Source organism: Coturnix japonica, chromosome 1, assembly GCF_054131305.1.
Source record: "Coturnix japonica strain WE chromosome 1, WE-NBRP24, whole genome shotgun sequence".
Taxonomy (NCBI): Eukaryota; Metazoa; Chordata; class Aves; order Galliformes; family Phasianidae; genus Coturnix; species Coturnix japonica.
Genome location: NC_140663.1, coordinates 161114643 through 161139826, shown reverse-complemented (window position 1 = coordinate 161139826; position 25184 = coordinate 161114643). Strand labels below are relative to the sequence as shown.

At 40.2% G+C, this 25184-nt stretch overlaps 1 protein-coding gene and 1 long non-coding RNA gene across 6 annotated transcripts; both read right to left on the bottom strand.

Annotated features, from left to right (window-relative positions):
* Positions 1-2461: 2461 nt before the first annotated feature.
* LOC146762818 (uncharacterized) lies at positions 2462-3344 on the bottom strand. 3 transcript variants are annotated; one of them, XR_014942185.1, is made up of 2 exons: positions 3176-3344; positions 2462-2685 (listed from the first exon to the last, which is right to left on the bottom strand). It is a non-coding gene; the product is annotated as an uncharacterized LOC146762818 (long non-coding RNA). The 3 variants fall into 3 exon arrangements; XR_014942186.1 differs by lacking the exon at positions 3176-3344 and adding an exon at positions 3053-3147; XR_014942187.1 differs by lacking the exon at positions 3176-3344 and adding an exon at positions 2947-3076.
* A 393-nt stretch (positions 3345-3737) lies between these two features.
* MTMR6 (myotubularin related protein 6) lies at positions 3738-24536 on the bottom strand. Of its 3 annotated transcripts, XM_015852101.3 has the most exons (14): positions 24439-24536; positions 22284-22400; positions 19572-19734; positions 18796-18953; positions 17882-18010; positions 16733-16867; positions 16171-16303; positions 12321-12430; positions 11118-11243; positions 9809-9858; positions 9088-9288; positions 8291-8425; positions 8085-8211; positions 3738-6097 (listed from the first exon to the last, which is right to left on the bottom strand). In XM_015852101.3, exons 1-14 carry the CDS (start codon positions 24460-24462, stop codon positions 5837-5839), a joined length of 1869 nt encoding a protein of 622 aa, XP_015707587.1. In that variant the 5' UTR covers positions 24463-24536; the 3' UTR covers positions 3738-5836. The 3 variants fall into 3 exon arrangements, with proteins under 3 accessions (XP_015707587.1, XP_085392497.1, XP_085392496.1); XM_085536371.1 differs by lacking the exon at positions 8291-8425; XM_085536370.1 differs by lacking the exons at positions 22284-22400; positions 24439-24536 and adding an exon at positions 20711-20864.
* Positions 24537-25184: the final 648 nt, after the last annotated feature.

The following is a 25184-nucleotide window of genomic DNA, read 5'->3' as shown; positions in this document are numbered from 1 at the left end:
GTGGGGCTGCATCTATCTCCATCTCTGCCTTTACAGAGTGCGCACATAGATGAGCGCATTGATGCGCTTCGTGTAGCAGTACCGCCACTGGAGACCAAACCCCGCTGACAGATGTTGGGATTGTTGTGGCACATGGTTTGAATGCGCTGCTGTGACATGCAGCAGGTTTGACATTTCCCCTTAATGGAACTATGCAGATTCTCTTGCAGTGTTGTTCCAATACTTCAAACAAAGCTCCTCAAAAAAACCTCCAGCCCTTTAGGTTGCATGCAGCCACAGAGGGAGGGTTCCTTTGTCTGTAACAACGATGTCAACATTGCCTATAGATTGTGTGCTCCAGTCTATTTGTTTCCAAATCCATATAATTATCATAGGAACTACGAGCAAAATGCTCCTGCAAGAAGGCTGAGCACTGTGTAAGAGCAAGTAGTTTGGAAGAGCTTTATCAAAAACCAGCTGCTATCTTTACTGAAGGAACAGTCCCACAGTAAGCCTCAGAGCTAAGAATTAAAGAAAATAATTCTAACTGTTTAATTGAGAGAAGCTGTTGAGAACAGGGTAGCACTTTCAGACAATCATTCCGATTTGGTGCTCTGATTTGCTGGATGTTTTTGTAAGTTTTAATTTGGATTGCCAAGTAATGGAGTAAGGGCAATGCAGAGTGCTCTGCTCCCAGGTTGAGCACAGGATAGTGTCTGTAATTAAACAGCAGCAGCATAGAGCCAATAACACACAAGGAAGCTAAGCCAGTCTCCAAAACCTTCATTCAAGAAACTAATCAGTAGACCAAGTCATTTCTGTACTCCGCAGTCTGTACCAGATGTTTCACCCACTAAAATTAACTTCTATTCAACAGATTCAAAGTTTACGCACCATTATTATAAAGGGATTGCTTAATGCTCCATTAGATTGGCAATACTAAGATCATTTTATTTTAAGCTTTATGGGTTTTCAAAACACATACAAATAATACTCTTTACACAATTCCATTTACTGTTGTTTCTCCATGAATATCAAGCATCATCCCAGCACACAGATAAGTCACTTCTGCAGAGCAATAAGCAGTCGTTAGGACAGCTGGTCCTTCCAGACACATCACAATGAAGAGTTTTCCTTCCCTTGCCACAGCCAGCATTTAAATGGCTTTTCTAATGGCCAGGTCTGAAGTTAAAATGCTGTAAGTGAACTGACCGTGGAAGTTGGGAGGCACTCAGAAGGCCTGGAAGGGAAAACAAGGAGTATTTCTCAAGTTTGCCAGTTTAGGGCTACAAATCCCTGAGAGCCAGAAATACAAACCTGTTTTCTTTGACAGAAAGATGTTTGCCAAGGGGCTTCGCCAACAGCTTGCAAGGATAAATGGTAAGATTGAAGAGCAAGAGGAAGTGAGCAAACCATTGTGAGTGGGTGCAAACATAATGAAGGAGGAATGAAGAAATATGAACGTATGAAGGAGCAGTGCTGCGGGCAGCCCAGGAAGCACTTCACAAAGGCTGCCTAATTGCCAGAGATATGCAGAGACACAAAGCACGAGATATGCATGCACCAATGTCACCAGTAAGACAGGAAAGACACTACAGCCTGTAAGTCCACTTGATTATAAGCCTCACTTGATTATAACCCGAAGAGTTAAATTATAAACAAGATTAAATAAAATGCTACACTCCCATTTCAAAGTTGCCATCAGGCCATTAACTACTAGAAGCTAGAAGTTTAAGAAGAAAACCAATAGATGCATATCCTCTTCTGTTGTTTGATGGCAGCACAGAACTACTTGGTTGTGTTCACCAGAATAGCTTTTATTAATCCATCTGAACCTGGAAACTGCCCAAGAAGCACGGCCCCGACCTTCCCCTTCATGCACCCAGTGCTGCTGGCCATCGGAACAGCTCTGCTCCCATAGATCTAATCTAAGGTTTCATGACTACCATCTACAACCAGCTACAGGCTTAGAACCATCAGCTACTAAGTACTGAGTCTTAAGAGCAAGCTTTGGGTTCTGACCAAAGGCTGAATCAACTACCAGCAGGGAAGAGCGATCAAGCTTGAAATTGGGTCACCTTTAAACCAAATAGAAAGCAGCAATGGCTCTTATGTGAGGCCCTCACAGTAGCTACACTTGTTCAACAACAGGGCAGGACTTCAAAGAGAGATGCTAATAGCATGGGTCCTGTGCTATTTTAACCCAGAACTTAAGTGCCTTAGTAAATTTCCTCAAGAGGTTAGTAGTCAAATCAAGTTACGCCAGCCCCACTTCCCCTCTTTTGTAAGGGAGCTCAGGGACTCCAACAACAGCACATATTCATTGTGTTAGTTTACCAGACCAGGAGCAGCAAGTTCCCAGAGCTCAGCTGAGTATCACTGTTTAATAAATGGCCTTCAGACAACAGCAGCTACAGAGAAACACCCCCATTTTCTGAAAGGCCTTCTGCAGTGAGTAAGAAACACACAAAACTGTTGCAGCTCGATTCACAATAGCTTTTATCCTATCGGATGTTATTTTAGGACATATGTTCCACATAAGATAGAGATGTGCAGTTTTATGGAAGGATCACTTCCCCATTTGAGCTCAAGACTTCAGGCGTTTGCCCTTGATTTAGGTCACTAGTAATGGGGCGTGTGGAAAAGGCACAGGCTCAGTGCAGCATTGCTGAATTAATTTCTTAGTCCGTTGATTTGGCAGCTGTCCTACAAAACAGAACAGTTGGATATTTAAACTTGTATTGAAAGAAGACATCATGACAACATGGAGCCACCTAAAAATAACCCCAACTCTTTCTGTACCAGCAACATCAGTATTTTAAGTCACCTCAAATATAACATAAAAACAGTTTTGGTTGCTCAGGTGAGACCACCAGCTTGTCAGCCAAAAGGTGCAATTTCTCCTCAACAGTGCTCTGATTAGAGAGAGAAAAAAGCTTAAATAAATAAAAACTAAGCTGACTTTACCGTGACCTTCTCATACTGAAGCACAGAATCAACAGGTGCCAAATTCTTGCAGCCAATGAAGCAGAATCAACCATAGCAAATTCTGTCTGGACCATCATATTCCCACCTGGTCAGTGAAGCAGCTATGAAGGTAGAGACACCACTGCAAATAGTTCTGAGCTGTGCTGGGCCCCTTCTTGATACCGCAACTGCTCCTGAAACAAGACGTCTGTGATGAAGACAAACTCACCCACTTCACTATGAATCAAAATCCCTTCTCCTCTCGGAAGGTTCCTGCCACAGCCATTCAGCTGACTCAAAGCACACAGCGCAGCCCTGCTGAGTCCCCGCCATCCTGCCAAGCTCTGTGCTGGAGCTCGCTTTGCTGCCATCTATTTACCTCACCACAGGTCCCATGCGCTTTAAGGTAGTTTTGGCTTGAGCCTAGACAGCAAAGGAGAACAGACAGCTGCCTCTCTGCAGGACCTTCTGCTGTTCTACCCAACCACCTTACGTAACTACCACATACTACTGCAGCAAGATACTTTGAACCAGGAAGTACTGTTTGTTGTTGGGCTTTTTTTGTTTGTTTTTAAATGAAGAAACAGGTTTTACGCATTTTAAGGCTAACTTAACATCTACCATCTTGATTTTTATATAAAACAAAAAGGCATCCCAACTGTTTTCTGTAAGTGACCTCTTCCAATGAAATAAGATCCCTTTAAACAGAACTGAAAGTACATCTTTATAAAGGCCTTCTATACAGGGGTATATTCGGATGGTTCTTAAAGTAAAAACCACATACACCAGTATTTGCAAAAAAGCTTAATATAATCTTTTGAGTCCATAAACTCTAAACAATAAATATGAAAAAATGTACATGGCACATCAGAGCGCTAAATATTAAACAGTTACAAATTGATAACATTGCCTATATTGTCAGTGACGTTTGTTCCACTAGTGTGATACAACACGAGCTTGATATACAGGATTTTGTTCAAAGGAAAACCGGAGAGAATCGAGTTGATACAGAAGGTGAAGGGCAGACAACAACTAACAAGGCACAGAAACCTCTTGCTGTAACCCCGTAAGGCACCACCGTGCAAATGTGAAAATCAAAACCCGCAGTGAAAACAAAACATCAAAACATGGTTAATGTAGTTTAAATACGACCATCTCGCTGAGAATAAAAAGACTTATGAACCTTTATTTACATTTATAGGCGTTTAGAAAATAAAATAGAGAAACAGTGACTTATACTCACCAAATACAGAGCTTAGAGTTCAATTTCACCCATACTTCACAAGTGCAATTCAATCGCCACCTATACCAGCCCTATTAACAGAGTCCTGCATCTAATCTGGTGCCAAGGGGACAACTGCCAATTATCTCACGTAATTTTAATAAAAGAGGCTGCAGGGATTATGAGGAGAATAAACTCATTCTCACATATCACTAAAAAGGATTTAAATCCAAAAGATAAACAACCAGCAGGATTAATGCAGGGATCTTAATGCCTGAAATATCCTTCTGTACATCCACTACAGATCCGGGCACTGACGTTGTACTTCTCTGTTCAGTTACCTGCTCAGAAAACCAGTCACGAGATAGAAACTGACAGAAACCTCCTCCCTTACCAAAAGGCCCCAGACAGAATTAAGTTTACATACGGTAGATTTTCCTTTAATTTTCTTTTTCCTCTTACATGCTCTAACATGTCAGGAAGTTCACTATATTCTGCTAGATGAAGGTTGCCTAACTCTGTATCTCCAGACTATACTGAAGTTCCTGTGCATTTTTAAGCTTGGACAGGTTTTCACAGGGTAAGAGGGAGCCTAATAACTCAAGTTTTCACTTAAAGAAAGTTTAGAACGAGGCACTCAGTTTCTCACAAGCTTCAGACACACAAACAGCAGCTTTTTTGTACTTGGGAGCCATGTTAATTGACTACACTTCCAAGATTTCCGCTTCCATCTCAGAACTTGGACAACTGCACTGCACACAGTTAAACAACCCGAATAGTCCAGTTCCATTCAGATATTGGCCAAGTTTTTTCCTGACACGTTTTACTCTTTCTTCTACATTTAAGTACTTGCCACGGATCAAAACATTCAAGATCAAATACATGACCTGTAGCTTCAATTATGCTCAACCTACTGAGCTGCAAGAGAAGGATATCAGGCCAATCTATGTTTTACACAATAGAGGAGCTGGGAGAAAGAACAATCTTCAGTAGTAAGTTAACATTCATAAAGCAATTTGCTGAAAGGCTACGCCAGCTTAGGCATGCTTCATTCCCTATGTCCAATCCTGTTTTAAGGAGAGAACACTTAGAGCAAATACAGCATACACAGAGTCAGGTTACAAACTGCAGTGGTCACAGACACCGGAATCACTGATCTGACAGGTTTAAGGCCAACAATTTCTGATCTGAAATACGTTATGCTTTTCCATGGCACTTAATATAGTGAATAATAGTACTGGGTGACATTTAGCAAGAATATACATAATTTTGCCATATGTGATGTACACACACACACACTTCAGTTCCCAAAATAGAAAGTTCAAGTTTTTTTTGCCCACAGAAAATCAATTTGTGACAGTCCACCTGTGTTTTCCTATGCTGGATAAAGCAAGGTTACCAATTCAATTTAGTGCAGTCTGACTTCAGTCCAAAGACGTATCAACCACTCCTTGATTTTTAGTCACTACTTACCAAGTGCATTTTAAAAGAAACAGAGGCAACTACACTTTTTTTATATATATATATGCATATAAAGAACAGCAAACACCTGACAACTAGCATGCTGTTCTAGTCTACATCAACAGAATTTGACAATATACAAATCATATGTTGGTCATGCAGCACAGACCCATCCTCAAAAACGACAGAGGAGCTCTGTGCCAGATTTCAACAGGTCATCCTGGCCACTCCGTACTCCAAGCTGACAATAGCAGGCTCAGCTTTCGAAAGCTCTTCCATGAATTCACTGTAGCGATTGTCTGCTGTGTTGCTGCCCTCTATAGTTCTTACAGCATCATTCAAAGGAATCAGAGGCTGGTCCTTCTTGAAGCACGGAGGGGTTTTCAGCATCACCGGTGCAGGATGAGCAGACTGCTGATGTTCCTTCAGAAGGACTACATCTGAATGCCCACTCTTCTGCTTTATTTTCTGAAATAGAGAACAGTTACTAACAGTAAGCACCACTGATACACTGATGACATTCTGGCTTGAATGTTGATGAATGCACTTTTGTTCACCAACTCAACATCTGCAGACCCCTTTATTATATACCCTGGACTAGATATGTAACTAGGTAATGGGTAAACCAACATTTTCCTGGTTTACAATAGATGCTACAAGCATCGTATGCTTACAAACAGCAGCTGAGCAGAAGAGACAAAGTTGCTTGTTAGTTCACAGTGAAGGAGAAATACTTCCAGGCTCATCCCTTGTCTCATTGCTATTAGGACAGGAATACATCTTGGAGTGCAGACAGAGGCCTCAATACTAACAGGAAGCAGGGAGCCTGCAGCAAAGGAGCCTCTTACAGAGTGAAAAAGCAGTGTAATAAGCTCTTCCATCCTTCCTAAAAACATCCTACAAGACTTGACTAGAAAGCAGGTAGGAAAAGACCTGCTCTGAAAGCACAGAGCAAGACAAGAGGGAAGATCTGGCTATGGTGTTTGGGTTTTTTTAAATTCAGACTGTCTCACTCATCACTGAGAGTTTGAAATAGTTCTTTTTATCTTCTTGTTGATACTTTCATGTTCCATTACAACCTACACTGAATCCAAAAGACTTCACTGTCTTTAACACTAACTTCTTTGAAGATGGAGACAGCAGCAGGAACGTCTATGACAATATTTTAAATTCATTCAGGTGAGAAATGCCCTTGTGAAGTCCACACCTTCCAACAAGGTTCTAGAAAAACAAAGTCTCCGTTCTGAATTTTCACCTTCCTTAATTTGCATCCTGCTTCATCTTAACTTTTCACTTTCATCCATCATTTATATAACACATCTAAAATAGACAACCTAGACTTGAAATAGAGTTAATTTTAAGAGTCCTGAATTCATTATATTAGGGTACAAACAGTTACATAAAAACATTCCCCCTCAAAAAACCCCAAAATAAGCAGGAGTTAAGTGATATAATTTCTAGCAACCAAAGGAAATACAGCCCTTATTTTGCACTGTGCAGCAGAAGACAGCAATAACAAACAGTGCCTTCTGGGACACAAGCACTATGGAGCAACAAGGTTGAAAAGAAACAAAAATGCTCAACCCCCTTCTGACAACTGGTGATGGTTTGAGAGGAATGCTATCTCTATCCAGAAAGATCCTGCTCCCTCAGCTGCAACACTTCAATGAGGGTGAGGAGGAGCAGACCCAGGGTCCACTCCTTCCAGTCACCCAGGTGCGTTGCTTGCACTTGAGCTCCCTGGGTTAGCCACACTTTTTCACCTGGTGCTCAACCATTGGTTCAGGTTGTGACCTGACAATTCCACTGCACGTACATTAGAAAAGTTTTTGAGTTTAAGAGAAATTATATGGGAGTTTAGCACCTTAACTGGCATATGACAGCATCAGTTATACGCCACTCATTAATCCACAGCAGCATCAGGTGAGATGGCCTGACTCTTTACTGTAGCAGACCAGCAGTCACAGAAACCTGTCTCTGTGTAATGCTTACTTGCAGACAAGAGTAAATCCAATGCATATATCCCATATTTAAGGTGACTTAAAGTTCTGTGCATCTGCATATGAAGCTAAGGAAAAAAGGACAATGATTTGGGCCTCCTGTTTGCATAGCTACAGCTGAAATAAAACATTTTTAGCCTATTTACTTTAGCACCACAGTTTGCAGCTATGATGAGTGCCTGTCACCTAAGGTAAGTTCCACAGATTTAACCTATACTACACAATCTCCAGGTAGTAGAAGCAGTTTTACAATTTAGTTTGCCTTACCAAAGGACGATATAATGTATTTAAAAGCATAGAAGCATACAGTGAAAGGTGAATTTAACACTATGTAGAGTAAGTAATGGGACACAGAACAATAACATTCATATAAAAGGTAGCATCATTAGTACAGACTTTATACATGTATTTGAAGAACACATCACAAGTAAATACATTAATTTTGTAATACTTACAGCTTCCAGTTGTTTAATGTCTTCCTCCAGTTGTTTATTTTGTTGACTCATGCCCATGATAAGATCATACACAGACTGCCTGGGATGCATGCTTCGGTCAAACTGATGGTACATATTTCTCCAAAACCTGCATGCAGCAGACAGTTAATAACTATGTGTAATATAAATAACACTGAAGAAAAGTATGGTATGTAGTTCTAACTTACTTGAAATTGAATGACACAGTATTAGGCTCCAAGAGAGTTAGATTTGGAGAAAAACTTGGATTATACAGAGGATTCTGGTATTTCTTTTGTTCATCTAGAAGGAAAGGCCACAGGGAATATGTCTTCTCTTTTAACCTTAAGGCAACAAGAGATCAAAGCAAGACACTGACTAAAAGTAAAAAGCAGAAGCTATTCAACACAGTAAATCCATCTTTGATTATTCTTCAAGTAAGTAAGTAAAAGGAATTAAAAGTATTTTAATTCAAAATTTATAATAGGGCTTATTCCTGTCATATGCTAATGTTGAACAAAAATATCAGTTATAGAAGAAATAGTGCTATGCAAGTCTTTCCTCATTGCAATAAATGAAAAAATAAAAGAAAGAAATGAGGTTGAAAACTTCCCAGAAGTTTTCCAACTGGAAGCATTGAGACATCGTATCATTACTTCCAAGAGTAATAATCGTCAGTCAGAAAGGCAAACAATTCTGAAGTTGCCTGAAAACAGACTAGGGGAAGCAATGAGGTGATGCTTTCAACTTCAGAATACCCATTTTCAGAAAAAGGGAGGGAGAAAGATGCCTTGGCTTCCCCTACAAAAGGTGAGCAAGGGATTTTCTCCCACAGTTACATACAAAAAAAAGCACTCAGCATGCAAAAGCATGAAAAGCACTGCTGTTCTTCAATGCACTTCAATGTCGCTGTCTCTCCTGGCAACTTAGAGCACAATAGAGAAGATTCACAGAAGTTCTTAGTCCGCCAAACAAGCAGACACAACGCATTACTTCATCTCCTTACTTCAGTTCTTCTCGTTCTTTTTGGCAGTTTCCAAGGAAGTTCCCAAACTGGCACGAGTGGACGTGTTCGTGGATCTGAAGGAGGAAAGCCTCATTGTACTCAAAGGCTTGTGGGAACTGCTCGGTCAGATTCCACACACTCTCTAAAAACTGAGTGAACACCGGTGAGATCTCCTTTGGATCACCATCCAACTGACAGCACCTGGAACAGGAACAGACACACTGCTTTAAGTCTGCAATTGAGAACAACTATTTTTATTTTAGCTGAAGCACATTATTTTGACACAACTTTCCATTTGGAGATTGAAGACCCTTTGAGAACTGGGACAATTCAACACCCAATGATATGAAGAACTGTTTTTAACTTGCCCTGATCACACACAACTTCTAAAAAAGTGAGTTATTTCATCATCACAAGTAAAGGTACATTTTAATCCAAGAATCTAAGAGCAAGGCAATAGTGACTTATGCCTGCAATAAAACAGCTACTCCACAGGTATTTAATTAAATAACAATACATGAAGTGCAATGTCTACTGAAAATCGCTTTCTCAATACACATTTTCCAGCAACAATACAGTAGTTTAACATGCACAAGCAGTTTTCTCCTTTTTTTCTTTATACAGATGCCCAAGTATTAAAGCAAAATGCCATCGCTCTTTTTTGTAATATCTGTCACTCGGTTCATTGTATACATTTCACTACATTGGAAGAGCAAACTACCTGTCAGAGAACTTGTGCCCGAAAGAAATCCAGTCTTTCTCTATCAAGACCTAGAAGGTAGAAAAAATAAACACAATAAAACATCTAGTGCAAAATGTTACTAATTCTTGTACCTACAGAATTAACCTCACAGGTTATCAGTGTACCGTATTTGAAATCTGACTCAACTTAACTACAGTGGGAGCAATTGTGCATCACTCTGTAGTTCCTTCATTTCCTGGAAGATTTTTTGCTTTCTTACATGAGATGTGCAAGTCATATTCCTAAAATTAGTAATAAGAGCTGAACAGGCTGACAATCAGAAACCTGCTGTTAAAACAGACACGCTTTTAGCACACGAATACTGCACAGTGTCACACCAAAATGGAGTCACATAAATGAATTATCAATTTACACAAAATTAACTGTTGTGTATGAAAAGTTTAGTATTGCTCTCCTGCTACTACAATTTCATCTTAACATTCTATAGCAGTAAAACTGCTACCATCACCACTAGCTTGTTTTATCACTTCAGTTGTAATATCAAGCACTAAACAGAGCAGAGGACTGATTGCTCACTGCAGAAGGTTTCCCAAAACTTCTAATCAAACGTGAGGACTAAAGACAAAATAAATGATTAGATGAGGTCCTTCAAGATCATTGACATTCTCACTATCTAAACTAACGAGTAGTTTATCACCAATTCCTCCTCACTGTAGCTTTTGCGGCTTGTGTTATTTGTGGCAGTTAGTTTGTAATGAATACAGGGAATGCAATTTGCACGTTAACTGAAGTGTTTCATGACACCAAACCATGTCAAGGACACAGCTGATCTTCCTACTCTGAAATTTTAAATAACCACACTAAAATCCTTCATTCATGAGGAGGATGAAGTACTTTAGGTTGCTAAAATATGTTCAGGTCTCTATGCTGCTGCATGATGGACATGAATGGATGTCATTCAGATTTTAGTGATACTGATTAGGGACAAATAATGAAAGCATGTAGCTGCTAGGACTTAATCTATCTCATAAGCATTTCAGAGTCCTTGTATTCATAGGTAAGCTTTTTGTTATTCTAGATCAAAGAGGCAGTTATTACATTTCCACATGGTGCCTAAAACAATTTGCTATTTGTATTTCAGCCTCATAGCATTTTAAATGCACAGTGCTTCCACACTGTAAACTATTTCTAACACAAACTCAGCAAATGTGATTTCATATTTGGAATCAGAAAAAACAAACACCATTTTGGTTACGCTGCTCACTTCTACACAAACATTTTACATCCTTTGATTCACAACAATTCAACATTACAACAGCTTCCTTACCATGAACCCCTTGATTGTTCTGTAATAGGAATCCAGCAAGAGAGCTCCAAGAGAACAAACCTGGGATGTCCTATCCCAGCCATCTGAGCAGTGCACTAACACACTGGCGCTCTCAACTGCTATTGCCTGCAAAACATTTGTTTCCTTGGTGAATGCTCTGCTGTTTGCACTGTTCAGACACAACTTAGCAAATACACATAAAAGCTATATTTATCCCAAACTCGTGGCATTGTCTATTTTATTTCACACTGCAAGAAAAATATTATGGGACAAGTTATTAGCTGCTACCAGAAATATAGGGATCTCTGCACTCAACTGCAACAAACTCCCTATTAAAGAAAAGAAATCTACCATCTTCCCCAATAAAGGTAACAGGAGCTTCTACAGCTGTTCCCATTTCTCTTTCCACCCCTTACAAAACTAGAAAGATCCTCACAATGAACATCAAGAAAGAAGTTCACTATGCATTACATAGCAGGCAGTTCTAAAACAAAGAGTTAAGGACCAGGAAGCAGTCAGCAGCTTCGGCTAAGAATTTAAATCCTGTTACACCAAATAGGTCAGGATCATCTCATCTTTAGGAGAGGCATCCACTTTTAATTAAGGTATCTTTTGCTACTTCACATAGGAAAAAAGAGCCTGTTTTTTTGTTTTCCCCCCCTTCACATCAAGCCCTCCATGTCAGAGGTGCCTGGCAAAGACAACTGGGAGTTTTTAGCTTGGAGAAAGCTTTAGGGAGACCTCATTGTACCCTTCCAATTCTTGAAGGGAGCACATAAACAGGAGGGGTAATGACTGTTTACAAGGGTGGTCAGTGATAAAACAAGGGGGAATGGCCTTAAACTGAGACAGGGGAGGTTTAGGTTAGATGTTAGGAGGAATTTTTTCACACAGAGGGTGGTGATGCATTGGAACATGTTGCCCAAGGAGGTTGTGGATGCCCCATCCCTGGAGGCATTCAAGGCCAGGCTGGGTGTGGTTCTGGGCAGCCTGGTCTGGTGGTTGGTGACCCTGCACATAGCAGGGGGGTTAAAACTAAATGATTTTTGAGGTCCTTTTCAACCCAGGACATTCACAGAAATAAAGCTATTTCAAGTCATTCCCTCTCTGTGAAGAAAAGAAATTGTATTTGCAGAGCTTTACATTTTACACAATATTATAGCATGTCAACCTGCCCTGAAACAAAAGCAGCATAAAAAGTACCTTGACTAGGAAGACAGCAGCATCCAACACAGCTTTGATATGACGCAGCCATCCAGAATTCTCCAAACCAGACAAGAAGTCATTGACAGACAAACCCTTTGTGCCACTGACTGAAAGAAAACAAGAGATGAGAAAGCTGTAAGCAGTTGCAGCTCATCCTGCAATGGAAAGAGTGCATCCAGCAGTATAGGATTATTTTTCTATGTTCTAAGCTGATTTGACATCTCTTTTAGGAAACCACCACACTCAAATGATTAAGAGAAAGACAGTACAAAGTATGCTTTTCATCCAAAACTCTACTCCACAGAACTATGAGCAATGACAAGTGATGAGACTAAGATCTTCACATAGATCTGACAGACCATCCAAAGTAAATACGTTGGTTACCCCCAGCAGGGAGCTATAACCATTATCCTATCAAGAAAAGGGATATAAACTCCAAAGAGCATCCCAGAAATACTTACAAATTATTACTAGAACTAACAAAGTAACTGCAGCCAAAAAAAAAACAGATACAGTTTCAAGCAGTCAGAATGTGCTTCATCACCCTCTCAGCTCTGCCAAGAACAAAGTGAGTGCAATACAAGGAGAAGGTGATGAATTAAAAACCATGCAAATATTGTCTGCCTTCAGAACTTACGTACTACAGAACCAAACGATGTTCACCATTCTCCCACAGTGCACTTTGATCCCACAGCAGTAAGACCAACTGAGGGAGAAGTGAAGAACTCAAATTAAAGTCAAGCTGCTACAGTATAGCAGCAAGAGGCGCAGACCAGATAGAGAAGGCAATACCTACAGGCATTATTCATGACTTCACACCTACATTCTGCAGCTTAAGGCTTAAAGCCTAAACTGTTAGTGACAAAATAAACAGGCCCCCAGCCCTCAGTTTGCTTTCACCCAGATATTTTTGTCAAAACCAGCTTTTGATCAGCATTTTCAGCTTGGAAGAAATACTTCAGTATCTTCTGTTTCTCAACTTCTATCATTTCATAACTCAAGGCAAAAATAAAAAAACATATGCAAAGAACCACTAATTAATTTCCTATTTTTGTGAATTAACACAGACATATTATACTACTAAGGGTGAATCAAAGAAACTGCATTAACACCTTTGTGCTAAACAATCATTTCCACTCCTTTAAGTTTCCCAAAAGTAAAAGACTGTTTTTGGCACCATTAAGTAGTTTAGCTACTTCACCATAACTATTCTTTAAGATAATGTTGGCTATGGGGAACCCATCATAAAGACATGCCCTGCACGCACATGGGCCCAAAGGACAATGTTGTTCCATTACACATTCGTCCACACTGTTTTAGAAAAGCTTTGTTCCACTGTATACAGGACCTTTAAAGCAGCAGCTGAATCAGAAGAACAGACTGAAAAGCCCCCTAACATGCTCCATTAGAGAATGATGTTGCTAAAGATCCTGTCTTATTTTTGCTTGCAAATGGAATACGCATCTCAGCCCTTTCATTAGATTATGAAGGAAGTCAGGCAGACAAAGAACTTAGGATCAGAAACATGCTGAAGGAAGAACAGTTGTTTGTTATAAATAAAACCGAGTACAGTCCCAGTTAGGAAGATTTGAAAGAATAGGGTCATTGGTATCACACTGTTGATTAGAGAACATTCAGTTCTGCATATCTAGAAGAAAGCCCAAACACAGAAGTTAAACAGTACTTCCCTCATTCAAAGTTACAAAGCTTTCTCACAGACTTTCCTTCCTGATCACCTTACTAACACCGTATTTCTGCAGAGATATACGAGGTTACTTACTGCATGCCTCTCTAAGTTTTCAAAGTCCTTCCTGCCACTAAAGATGCATATTTCATGTTTTCCCTGGAAGACATAATTCCATTCTCTTCTCTTCCCCTTTCCAGTATCCCAAGAGGTAACCAGTAACAGCATCTTCACAGTAAGAACAGAAGTTTAAAGCGTAGAGGAAATACAGGACAGCTACTTTGTCACCTTAAACAGCTTCAGGTTTTAAACTTCCCTATCCAAAGAAGTAAGCTGCTAAAAGATATCCCTGAAAGTCAACAAGACTTAGATGAAAAGATTCACGGCACAGTTCAGATTAATACTCTCTGGCTTGGAACTTGGTACAAACACCAGCAACAAAAACCTGCCAGGAAGAGTTTTGCCTTTACTGCTCCTATGTAAAAAGTAGAGTTTAATGGATTCAGATCAATAAAACAATCCAAGAGATCATAGATTTCCAATCATTTGTCTTACTGCTGCTATGTAGGGCTTTCTAAAATCTAAAGGCACCTCAGTTTAACAATCCTAACCTTCAGATCCAGTGTATCTCAAAGAAAGTCTGAAGGGACAACGATAGCAATGTTCAAAAGCAAAGTGATTTAGCAAGCAAACTCTTACTGCAAGGTCTGTTTGGCAACAAGTACAAATGGAGGAAGCTGTGATGACAAACTGGAAAACATCTACTCACAGACCAGCAGAACAGAGATGGAACAACTGCTTCCATTTACCCCAAAACCTGAATTAGAGAACAACTGCAGAACTGTTGAGATATTTTGGTGGTTGTTGTTCAATTTACATAAACCAATTCTCCACACAAGTTCAAATGCAAAAGATATGCCATCCTTAAGGAAACGTATTATTAAAGAAAAATACGCTGTAAGGATCTGTTGGTAGGATGCTACATCAAGCAGAAACAGAATCTAAAACGTTACTGTAAGGCATGCACTCGTGTGTCATTTCATTATGCAGAAGCAGTACCTTAAAATAAACCAACATTTATGAGCTAGTTCTCTGGAACTGAAGAGATTCACAATAGAAATAAAGATGACCTCATACTTCCAAACAATTGAAGTTCAGGCTCACATTGCTCATCTTTCCCTTCAATAAAGGATATGCAGGAATAACCACCAAAAATACATAATCAAAGCTCAAGTATTATTTCACATAGAATGCCTGAGAAATAGGTTAACAGTAGATACAGGCTCAACAAAAATGAAGCAAGACCACACCACTGGCCTGTAAAATTTTGTAATCATCATAGCCAGAACATCTTCACTACGACAAGCAGAAGCTTTCCCCACGCCTGGAACCATAAGGATAATTCTAGAAGGCAAGTGCTTATACATACACACTATTAGTCACACTTGTAAGTCTCACTTCTGCCTCTGTACTCTAATTACAGCATTAGTATTCCACCAAGCGTCTTAGATTTGTTTTCAGCTGTTTACCTTAGTAAAACATTAAGGAAACTAATTAGAAAAATATCACAAACATAGATTTCTGCCTCACTGCTTTCACCATACTGTGATGAACTGGGTCACTTGGTTCCTTCCCTCACCCTCTTCTATCAAACATTCTGCAAGATGCATCTACAAGCATAGGAGTGGTTTGCCAAGACGAAGAGTTCAAGTTTTGGACAAACCACACAGATATTCTGAGTTCTGCACAAGTCAGTGCCCCTTGAACAATTAATGTTCTATAAACAAAGATGCACGTACGTATGCAAACTATTTCTCTCTCTCTCTCTCTCTCTCTCTATATATATATATATATCTTCACATGCCTGTATGTATATACATATGTATAACTGGAAAAGAGAGGTCTTTCCCATAAACCCAACATAGCAACTAAGTTCACTCAACATAGGTGCCACTCATTTCTTTCTTCAAAACGAAACCACTGGGTTTACAGTTTAACAGTAAGGTTTAAGGTAGTTCACTACCAGAACGAAACAGTCAGCTGGTGCTAAATGTGAAGCTTGGATAAAATGCTGCAATCTCAATACAGTTTAGACTGTTATTAAGTTTGTCAGAACACTTACTTTATTTTCATAAGCACTATTATATTACAGTTAGAACATACCTTCCAGAAGTTTTTGTAAGCTGGATCTCATTACATGAATATTTTCAATTCCAACAAACTGGAACCTAATGTTAGAGTAGTTGTCTTCGTTTTCATAGCCCTTCCCAGCAGCTCTGTTTGCCATTGCATTAAGCTAAGAACAACAAAATCAAAATACTGAAAATCAGCATTCAAGTTGATAATTAGGAACTAAAATCATGCAGTTTCAGTGGAAGACACTGGGCAGAAAACACACAAGAGCACATACTATGAATCATGTCTAGAAGACTAAAAGCTTGTTAAACGTTCAGCTATAAGAAAAGGCATAATACATGGAAAGTAAAGTCTACATTCAAAGCTGACACATCTGAACAATGCATTTGTGATTTTCCTGTTCTCTCCTCTGTTCCCCCCAGCAATAAACCCCCCCAAAATGTCATTCCTAGCTGTTAAAACAGCTTGGATCTCATCTTTAAGGAACAGCTAACACAGTCATGTTTAATGTGTAACTTGGAGAGATTAAGAGTAATCTCAGCATTCTTCTAACATGCAGGAAGAGAGGCTAGTCTGTAGACCTACGTACCTTTGGCCTGGTGTCCATAACATACATGAAACGATTTGAAGGATTTGCTTTACTGATTGCTTGCAACATGTGCTCATCTTCCAGGCACCTGGCACTGAAGCCTGAGAGAGGTTGGCTGCATCTGCAAATTGCAGCCTACAATAGAAAACAAATAACAGGTTAACATCAGTTTAATATCAGTATTTAAAAACACTTCCCGTAAGTTTAAGAAGACTAAACAATCTAAATAATTTTATTTGACAGACAGCCACACTGATAGCTATTTTAACCTGCAGATTTTAAAGCAGATAAAGCCTACAATTTAAACCTAAAGTTTTATCAAAACATTGTTTCCAGGCCTATCCATGGGGGCAAGGTACCAGTTTACATAGTGAATTTTAACTGCAAAAATTCAAAAAGTAGAGGCTAAAAAAATTAGAAAGAAGCACTTTGGTACCTTAATAAAGCAAATTTCTCTTGATATGAAAAATTACAGCTAGTTTTACTGTTTCGTGTATGATTTTATTGTTGTAAGTATATGGTACAGCCTAATGTAGCTTTTACCACGTCCCTTTTGACAATCTATTACCCTTGTGAGGCAAGTTTTCCAATTAATAATCACCTTCAAATGTATCCACTAACTCAATATTTATTGTTCAAAAATTCTTCAGCTCACCAAGGTGACAATCCTGCTCTCCCTTCAATGATACACTTATCTAGAGGCAGGCAGAAGTTGCTTCACTGTCTACTCAGCCCTGTAAAAATCTTACTTTTCACTCCCGAGCTCACTTTTCTCTTTGCAAACTACTCCTTACTGGATAAATTATATTATTTGGAATTATTTTCTTCCCCCTTGCCCATTCTGACATAACAAACTTTACTTTCAGTGTATCAAGAACTTGACAAAATCAGTTGGTCTTATGTTCAGTTTCTGAAAGCTTTAACAGATTCACCTGATTACTGAAGGATTTCTGTTAAACTGGCTTAGCTTAATTAAGCATCTTGTTAGATGCTTATGTATTAACTACTAATGTTGACCCCACTTAAGGTTATCATGAATTATATTGTTCTAATTCAAGTCAGAGTACTTACTTGCTTTCTTACTCTAAACTATCAGCAAGTGTTGAGAAATACTTTTCAGACCACCTACATTAAGAAAACAGACCATACCTTTTTATCTTTATGATAATAGGACAACACTGGGAATCTTCCTTTGCTTCGGAACTTGGAGCTACCAACAATTATGGGTTTGCTTGCAGTTCTGGGAACATAAAGTTCTCTAGGATAAGTTTCACAGATCTGAAAGATAGAGGTGTATTTGAAACATATTTATTTATTTTACATATATATAAAATATATACACACAAATATATATAAGCACAATGCACAGATCTGTAACTAGCTACAAAATCCTACACTAGTTTTTTTGCACCCAGCTTTGAGAGCAGTTAAAAGAAAACTCCAACATAGTTCTCTACATACACGCAAGTATCTCCGAAGAGAAAATATAGACAAAAAGGTATAATTTGAGGTCAAATTGAGAACCAATAACTGCTAAAATACACTGCTATATCAGCATTCACCTTAAGAATTCAATTCTTTGGTAGAACTGTTAAGAATGTGTTCCAAATAAGATATCAAAGCCATTCCCGTCATTTTTTTGAAGTTGCAGACCACAAAGACAGACAAAATCTATTCTGGGAGGCACCTGTAGCACCAGAGCCATCATCTACCACATCCAGCACTGCAGATCCTAAAGTAGAATCCCTTTCAGAGGAGAGCAAAACTACAGAGCACCTGAATCACTGAGCCTGGGCTTCAAGCAATTAGGTCTACTCAATTCCAAAGAACACATGTATCCATGCACACATACTCTGAGTGAGCCCTTTTAAAATCAACTTGAGTTAGACAATAGTGAGATTGATGACTGATGAAGGAGTTAACTCTTTCCACCTGGAAGTTCTTTGCTTGCACTGCAAGCCAAGTGAATTCATAGTATTACAGTGCCTTCTGTTGGACCACAGCCAGAGAATAAAGCAATAAACAGGCACAGAGCAGAATATTTTCTCCACTACAACCCTTACCTTATAATCACGATTTGCGTCCGACAACTGCCAGTAATCGTTTGGCACTCCCATTCTCTTATATTCTTCTGCTAGATCAATAAGCTGCCAGCCTTTGACTTGCTCAGATTTATTTTGCTTTGGATTATAGGAGAAGGCATACAGCTCTTCATATTTTGCTAAAAGGTGAAGAAAAATAAGATTGTGTAATGAGCTGTCCCCAAAAACGGAGGGGTAAAAAAAGGTTGACAAAGCTTGAGTTGAAGAAGAGTCAAAGAATGATCTGGGTTGGAAGGGACCTTAAAGCCCATTCAGTTCTAACCTTCCTGACAGGACTCGCTATTACAGCTAAATTGACAGAGTTATTTTAGCATCAAAACTTCAGATTTTCATTTTTTTCCATTGCATTAAATCAGTAACACTAGTACTTGTCCAGTAACATTCAATCTATGAACACATCAGTTTAAACAGACTATATGTATTTATATTCATAATTAATGATAACATGTGAAATGCAGAATCTACAGGAATATTGCATTCTCTTGGACACCAGAGAGCTACAAACACCAGACGACACAAGTTTCTGAGCCTGTGTACAGATTAGTAACATTTATAATAATATAATTTATAATAACATTCATTAATAACATTTTTTTTACATATCAAACTTTTTTAATGCACATTTCTAAAAATAAATAAATAAATAAAAACACACATAAACCCACAGATGGAATTTTTCTCACCAACTTATTACCCAGGCATAAATCACAAAGTTTTCTGCAGTTAGAAAGTCTCACCTGTTCTTGACAGCTGCAGTAAGGAGTTATAGATGTCGTGACAATCTCTCTCTCTGGGAACAACGAAGTGGACTACTCTGAAGTTCTTACACTGGATTACAAGGGGGCAGCCAGAAGTAGTCAAGGGAAGCTTTTCCACTGCAGCAATGTGATGATGTAATATCTAGGGCATACAAGAACTCACAGTGTTAAGCATGCTGGTGAAAAATGAGAACAGCACACTATATTCAAGATCAGAGATAGGAGAGATTAAACTTGAGAGATAGGAGAGATTAAACTTATGGCCTCAAGTTGCGCCAGGGCAAGTTTAGGTTGGATATTAGGAAGAACTTCTTTACAGAAAGGGTAGTTAGGTACTGGAATAGGCTGCCCAGGGAGGTGGTTGAATCACCATCCCTGGATGTGTTTAAGAGCTGTTTGGATGTGGTGCTCAGGGATATGATTTAGCAGAGGGTTTTTAGAGTTAGGGTACTGGTTAGGCTGTGGTTGGACTTAATGATCTTCAAGGTCTTTTCCAACCTGGGTAATTCTATGATTCTATGATTAAAATACAAAAACAAGCCAAACAAAGACATAACACAAGTCCTTCTAAAGGTAGAAATCAAGAACTAGAACTCCACGGGGGTAATTTCTATAGCCCTGCTAACTGAACCCTACCTATTTGGACCCTGCCTAATTGGATACAAGATGTTTGACCTCTTTTGTATATTATTCTTTTTCTTTAAGAGGTCTAAAGGAACATGCTTCCTTGTGCTTCACAGAACTGTGAAATAAATGAGAGGAAGTAACAACATACGGAAGACAGTGAAAATGTTAGGATTAGAGTACTTAGCATTGTTTGCCTGTCAGTGCAGTTAAAATATAATATTTTGTGCATCAGTCATGTACTTACATCAGCTTTCTAACATTCAAGCCAAGAGTACAACTTCAAATCACCCACAGGGATAACAGAAACCCCTCCCGTACTATTATCCATTGTGTTTTTGTAGACATGACAGTCTTAATCAAGTGACTTTCAACTACTTTTGCAAAAGACTGTCCCAGCAATGTATATCTGTGCTAAACCCACGGAAAGTCTGGGAAATGCATGAGAAAGTAACAACTGCTCAGTCCTGGGAAGAAAGCCACAGATACATTACCTCATCTGAACAAGATGTTCTCAACAGCATTTCAATTACTTCACCAGAGCAATCATCTCCTCCTCATAAATATTGATCAGAATTAGTTATCTCTAAACTATGCTGCCAATTATGCATTTATAAAGAGAGACATTACTATGATTACACTTGATAGTTGCACTATCATCGCATAAATGCTTTATTCCAAGTACAGGTTTAATATCCCTGAAGTAAGACCTTTAGAGCAGTGCACAAGCAGACACAAACAAGGCTTCTGAAGCTCTCTCCAACATCTCCTTGCACATCAAATGATAACAATTAATAGCAACACCATACAAAATTGTACACTGGATCCAAGAATATAACACTGAAAAAGTTTTTTGTTGCTTGAAAACACCAGATAATCAGGCTATGTGCTTAAGTGTTAGAAATGAACATGAAGATGATCAGGGAGCTGGAGCACCTCCCCTATGAGGACAGGCTGAGGGAGTTGGGCTTGTTCAGCCTGGAGAAAAGAAGGCTGCAGGGTGACCTCATTGCAGCCTTTCAATACCTGAAGGGAACCTATATCCAGGAGGAGAGTAAACTCTTGGAAAGGGCTGACAATAGCAGGACTAGGGGAAATGGTTTTAAGTTAAAAGAGGGAAGATTTAGGTTGGATGTTAGGGGGAAGTTCTTCACTAGGAGAGTGGTTAGGCCCTGGAACAGGCTGCCCAGGGAGGTTGTGGATGCCCCGTCCTTGGAGGTGTTCAAGACCAGGTTGGATGGGGCCCTGGGCAACCTGATCTAGTAAATGGGGAAGCTTGGTGGCCCTGCCAGGCAGGGGGGTTGGAGCTTCATGATCCTTGAGGTCCCTTCCAACCCAGGTCATTCTGTGATTCTGTGAAATTCCACCTACATAAAAAACTGCAAAGCATGCCCAGGGAAATGAGGTTTTGTCCTGGAGAAGCACAGACTGGAGGGCAATGAACTCGGGTAGCTGTGCTACAGTGGAAGCCAGAACTTGATGCACACACGTGCCACCAGGGAACAGGGAAGAGAAACTATTGGGAATTATTGCACTTTGCCCGTGCAGTGATGGTCACAGTCACCAAGGAGCTGCAGTCCCCTCAGAATTCTTTCATCCTAAAGATGAACAACCCTCTGAAAAAGCGCACAGGACCAAAACTAACTCATTAGATTTTGCTGTCTCATTTAAGCCAGGCAGGATCTGGTATGATAAAAGTAATATAGAAGCCTTAAACCTAAAGCTCAAGTTACCTACAATCTCCCATACACTGTGAACTTTGGTGCAAGTCAGATGTTAAAAAATAAACACCACCACATTTGGTCAGGAATACAAGTGAAGGTTATAGAGAAGAAACAACAGCAACTTTGGAACACAGTAATTGTTTTCAGCATCATATGATTTCAGCTGCAAAAGTGTCATGCAAGTGTACAATCTGGGTTATTAAGTTACTAAGATATCATGAACAAGGAGAGTGTGGGGAATAATTAAACTTAGATGAATGTTTTAGTAAACAGAGTCAATGTTCAGGAAGAACCAATACACCCAAAAACACACTTCTGAGCCACAGGCAATTGTTATCCTTACCCAAGTCTCTCTCTGGTTTGCATCTATGAATAGCAGATGAGTTGCTGTAAGGTACAGAGTTCCTGTCAGAGACTTATTGCTGGTGCTGAACCTATCCAGTAATTTCACGTGTTCTACCTGTAAGAAAAACATGGCAGAAAGCAGAACTTAATATTTAGCTGCTCGGGTTATTTATTTATGGTTATTCACATGGACTGCTGTATTTTATGGGAGCAGTCTCACACATTAACCATTTTCTGTTGCTCACATATCAGTACTGTATGAACAGCTCACCCCAGATATACCTCATATATATACTCAGATATATCTTCTCCACATGGCTGGCTGCATCCTCATCACAGCTTTAAAAATAATGCTCCTTGCTTTTCTACTACTGTTTATATCATTCCCAACTTTAGAGGCTTTAATTACAACAACTTTTCCTCATAGGTAAAATAAGTTATAATGCAAACATTATGTTAGAAATAGAAAAATATCTCCCAGAAAGGCAGGGACCATGCTTGAATTTGAAGTGAAGAGACTTCGAGTTTGAAGCTTCCAAGGACACATTTCTTCTGCTGACATTCCATCGGCATTGTTGCAAAGCAAACTTCAAATACCCTTCATCTTATCTGGTGCCTGGAACTTTAGTGGCTCCATTTGCTTTGTTTGAGGCAACCATTACATGATTCCAGAAAGGAGCACAATGAATGGCTTATCTCTGTGCATTCCTGTATTTCTTGGCAGCACTGGCTCATTAGCACCAATTTGAAGTCCAAAGCCATGTAATGCATCCAAGAGGATGCATGGAATGCAAGCATCAGCTCACAGCCCCTGCTACTACAATATTCGAGCTTTGGAAGGCAAAATAAAGGGAGGGGGGAGGGGGGGGGAGGAAGGAGAGGGGGAAGGAAGTTGCATATATCTGTAACTCAAAATATGTTATGCTGCAATCAGCAATGTACCAGTGCTCAGAAACAGAGCACCGTGATCAATATAGCAGAGTGCAAACGTGGAAAATTATTATCAGCAGATCTGCACTGCGCTCCCAGCAAACTGACGAGTGCATAGAAACTCTTCATGTAACAGAACAGTTATTCCTTAGCTCTATCGGAGCACTGGAACAGGCTGCCCAGGGAGGTGGTGGAGTCTCCTTCTCTGGAGATATTCAAGACCCACCTGGACGCCGACCTGTGCGACGTGGTGTAGGGAGCCTGCTTTGGCAGGGGGGTTGGACTCGATGATCTCTAGAGGTCCCTTCCAACCCCTACAATTCTGTGATTCTGTGATATGAGGACAGCATCAGCACTCCAACTCCTTAAAGCCTTCCAACTCTGATGGCCAATTTCTAGATGTACTTTGCTTACAGATAGATTAAGTGTATTTTAGATCCAGCCTCCATAGATGATATGCTCAGTAAAACCCCACACAGCCAGCTCTAATGGGTACTCGGCTCAACAAGCGCACACCTGCTTCAGGGACATGCCTTTATTTACATATATGTATTTTTTAACTATAAATCTGTTGTTCAGTTTTGAAGAGAATGGAGCCACAAAATCCTGAAGACAGCTATGGAGTTTTAGCACATCTGCTAACAAGGTTCACTTAAGGAGGTAGAAGTAACATGCTGGCTGTAACCAGCACTAACAAGCCAGTGATACAGATACACATAATCAGATACCTTGATAACATAACCCAATTCCCTTGAAAGAGAATAACCACACAGCTCGTTAGGACTGGGAGTTACAGATTAAAGACAAAAAATAAAGTGTTTCAATGTTGGAAATGAATTAGTACAGAAAGGAAAGCTAAAATTCTCTCTGATGCCCTGTACTGAAGACACTGAAGAATCACCTTATATCAAATAATGAGATAAAAATACGCTGTATCATTCAAAGACTCATTACCACTTCAATTAGGAAAAGCACGTTAATCTCCCAGCAGTCAGAATGGAGTCCAAATCATGCCTACACATGCACTGACCTTGTAGGGCACCTAGTGCAGTGGCCAGACTTAAATATTATAATAAAAGACACATTTTAGCCCTAAAACCCATCATTTTAAAACAGACTGGAGGGGCCCGGCGAGGCTGGGACACGATGGGCCCAAGCACACCCCACACCCCCACCCCATAAGCAACCATCCCGGCTTTAACAGCACCGTCACCCCGCGGTACCTTGGTAGTGCGGATGTGCTCCATGACGGCCCCGAGGCTGAACACAGCACGCAGAGCCGGGCCGGGCTGCCGACACCTACTGCCCGTCACCTACTGCCGCTTCCGGGCCGGGGCCGGGCGGAGCCTGGAATAATGGCCTACAGCGCCCCCTGGAGGCGGGAGGCTGCGCGGCCCGACTTGGCCACTGTGGTGGTGCCGTGTTGTGCTGGTGGTGACGCAGGGGGTGTTGGCTGTTGGGTTTGGTGTTGTGTCGTAGCGCTTCACTCTCATCACCCAGTCACAGAATCAATTATCAAGGTTGGAAAAGACCTAGAAGATCATCTAGTCCAACCATTACCAATACTTCCCAGCTAAATCATATTCCTCAACACAACATCCAAACGTTTCTTGAACACTCCCATGGTTGGTGACTCCACCACTTCCCTGGGCAGTGCATTCCAGTGCCTGACTACCCTTTATGAGAAGTAATACTTCCTAATGTCCAGCCCTCCATAGGAGCTGCTGTTGGGGGAGAAGGGAATGAGCGTGCAGTCCTAGAATCAGAATCAGTGTGGGTCACAGAATCACAGAATCACAGAATGACCCGGGTTGGAAGGGACCTCAAGGATCATGTAGTTCCAACCCCCCTGCCTGGCAGGGCCACCAAACATACACATTTACTAGATCAGGTTGCCCAGGGCCCCATCCAGCCTGGTCTTGAACACCTCCAAGGACGGGGCATCCACAACCTCCCTGGGCAGCCTGTT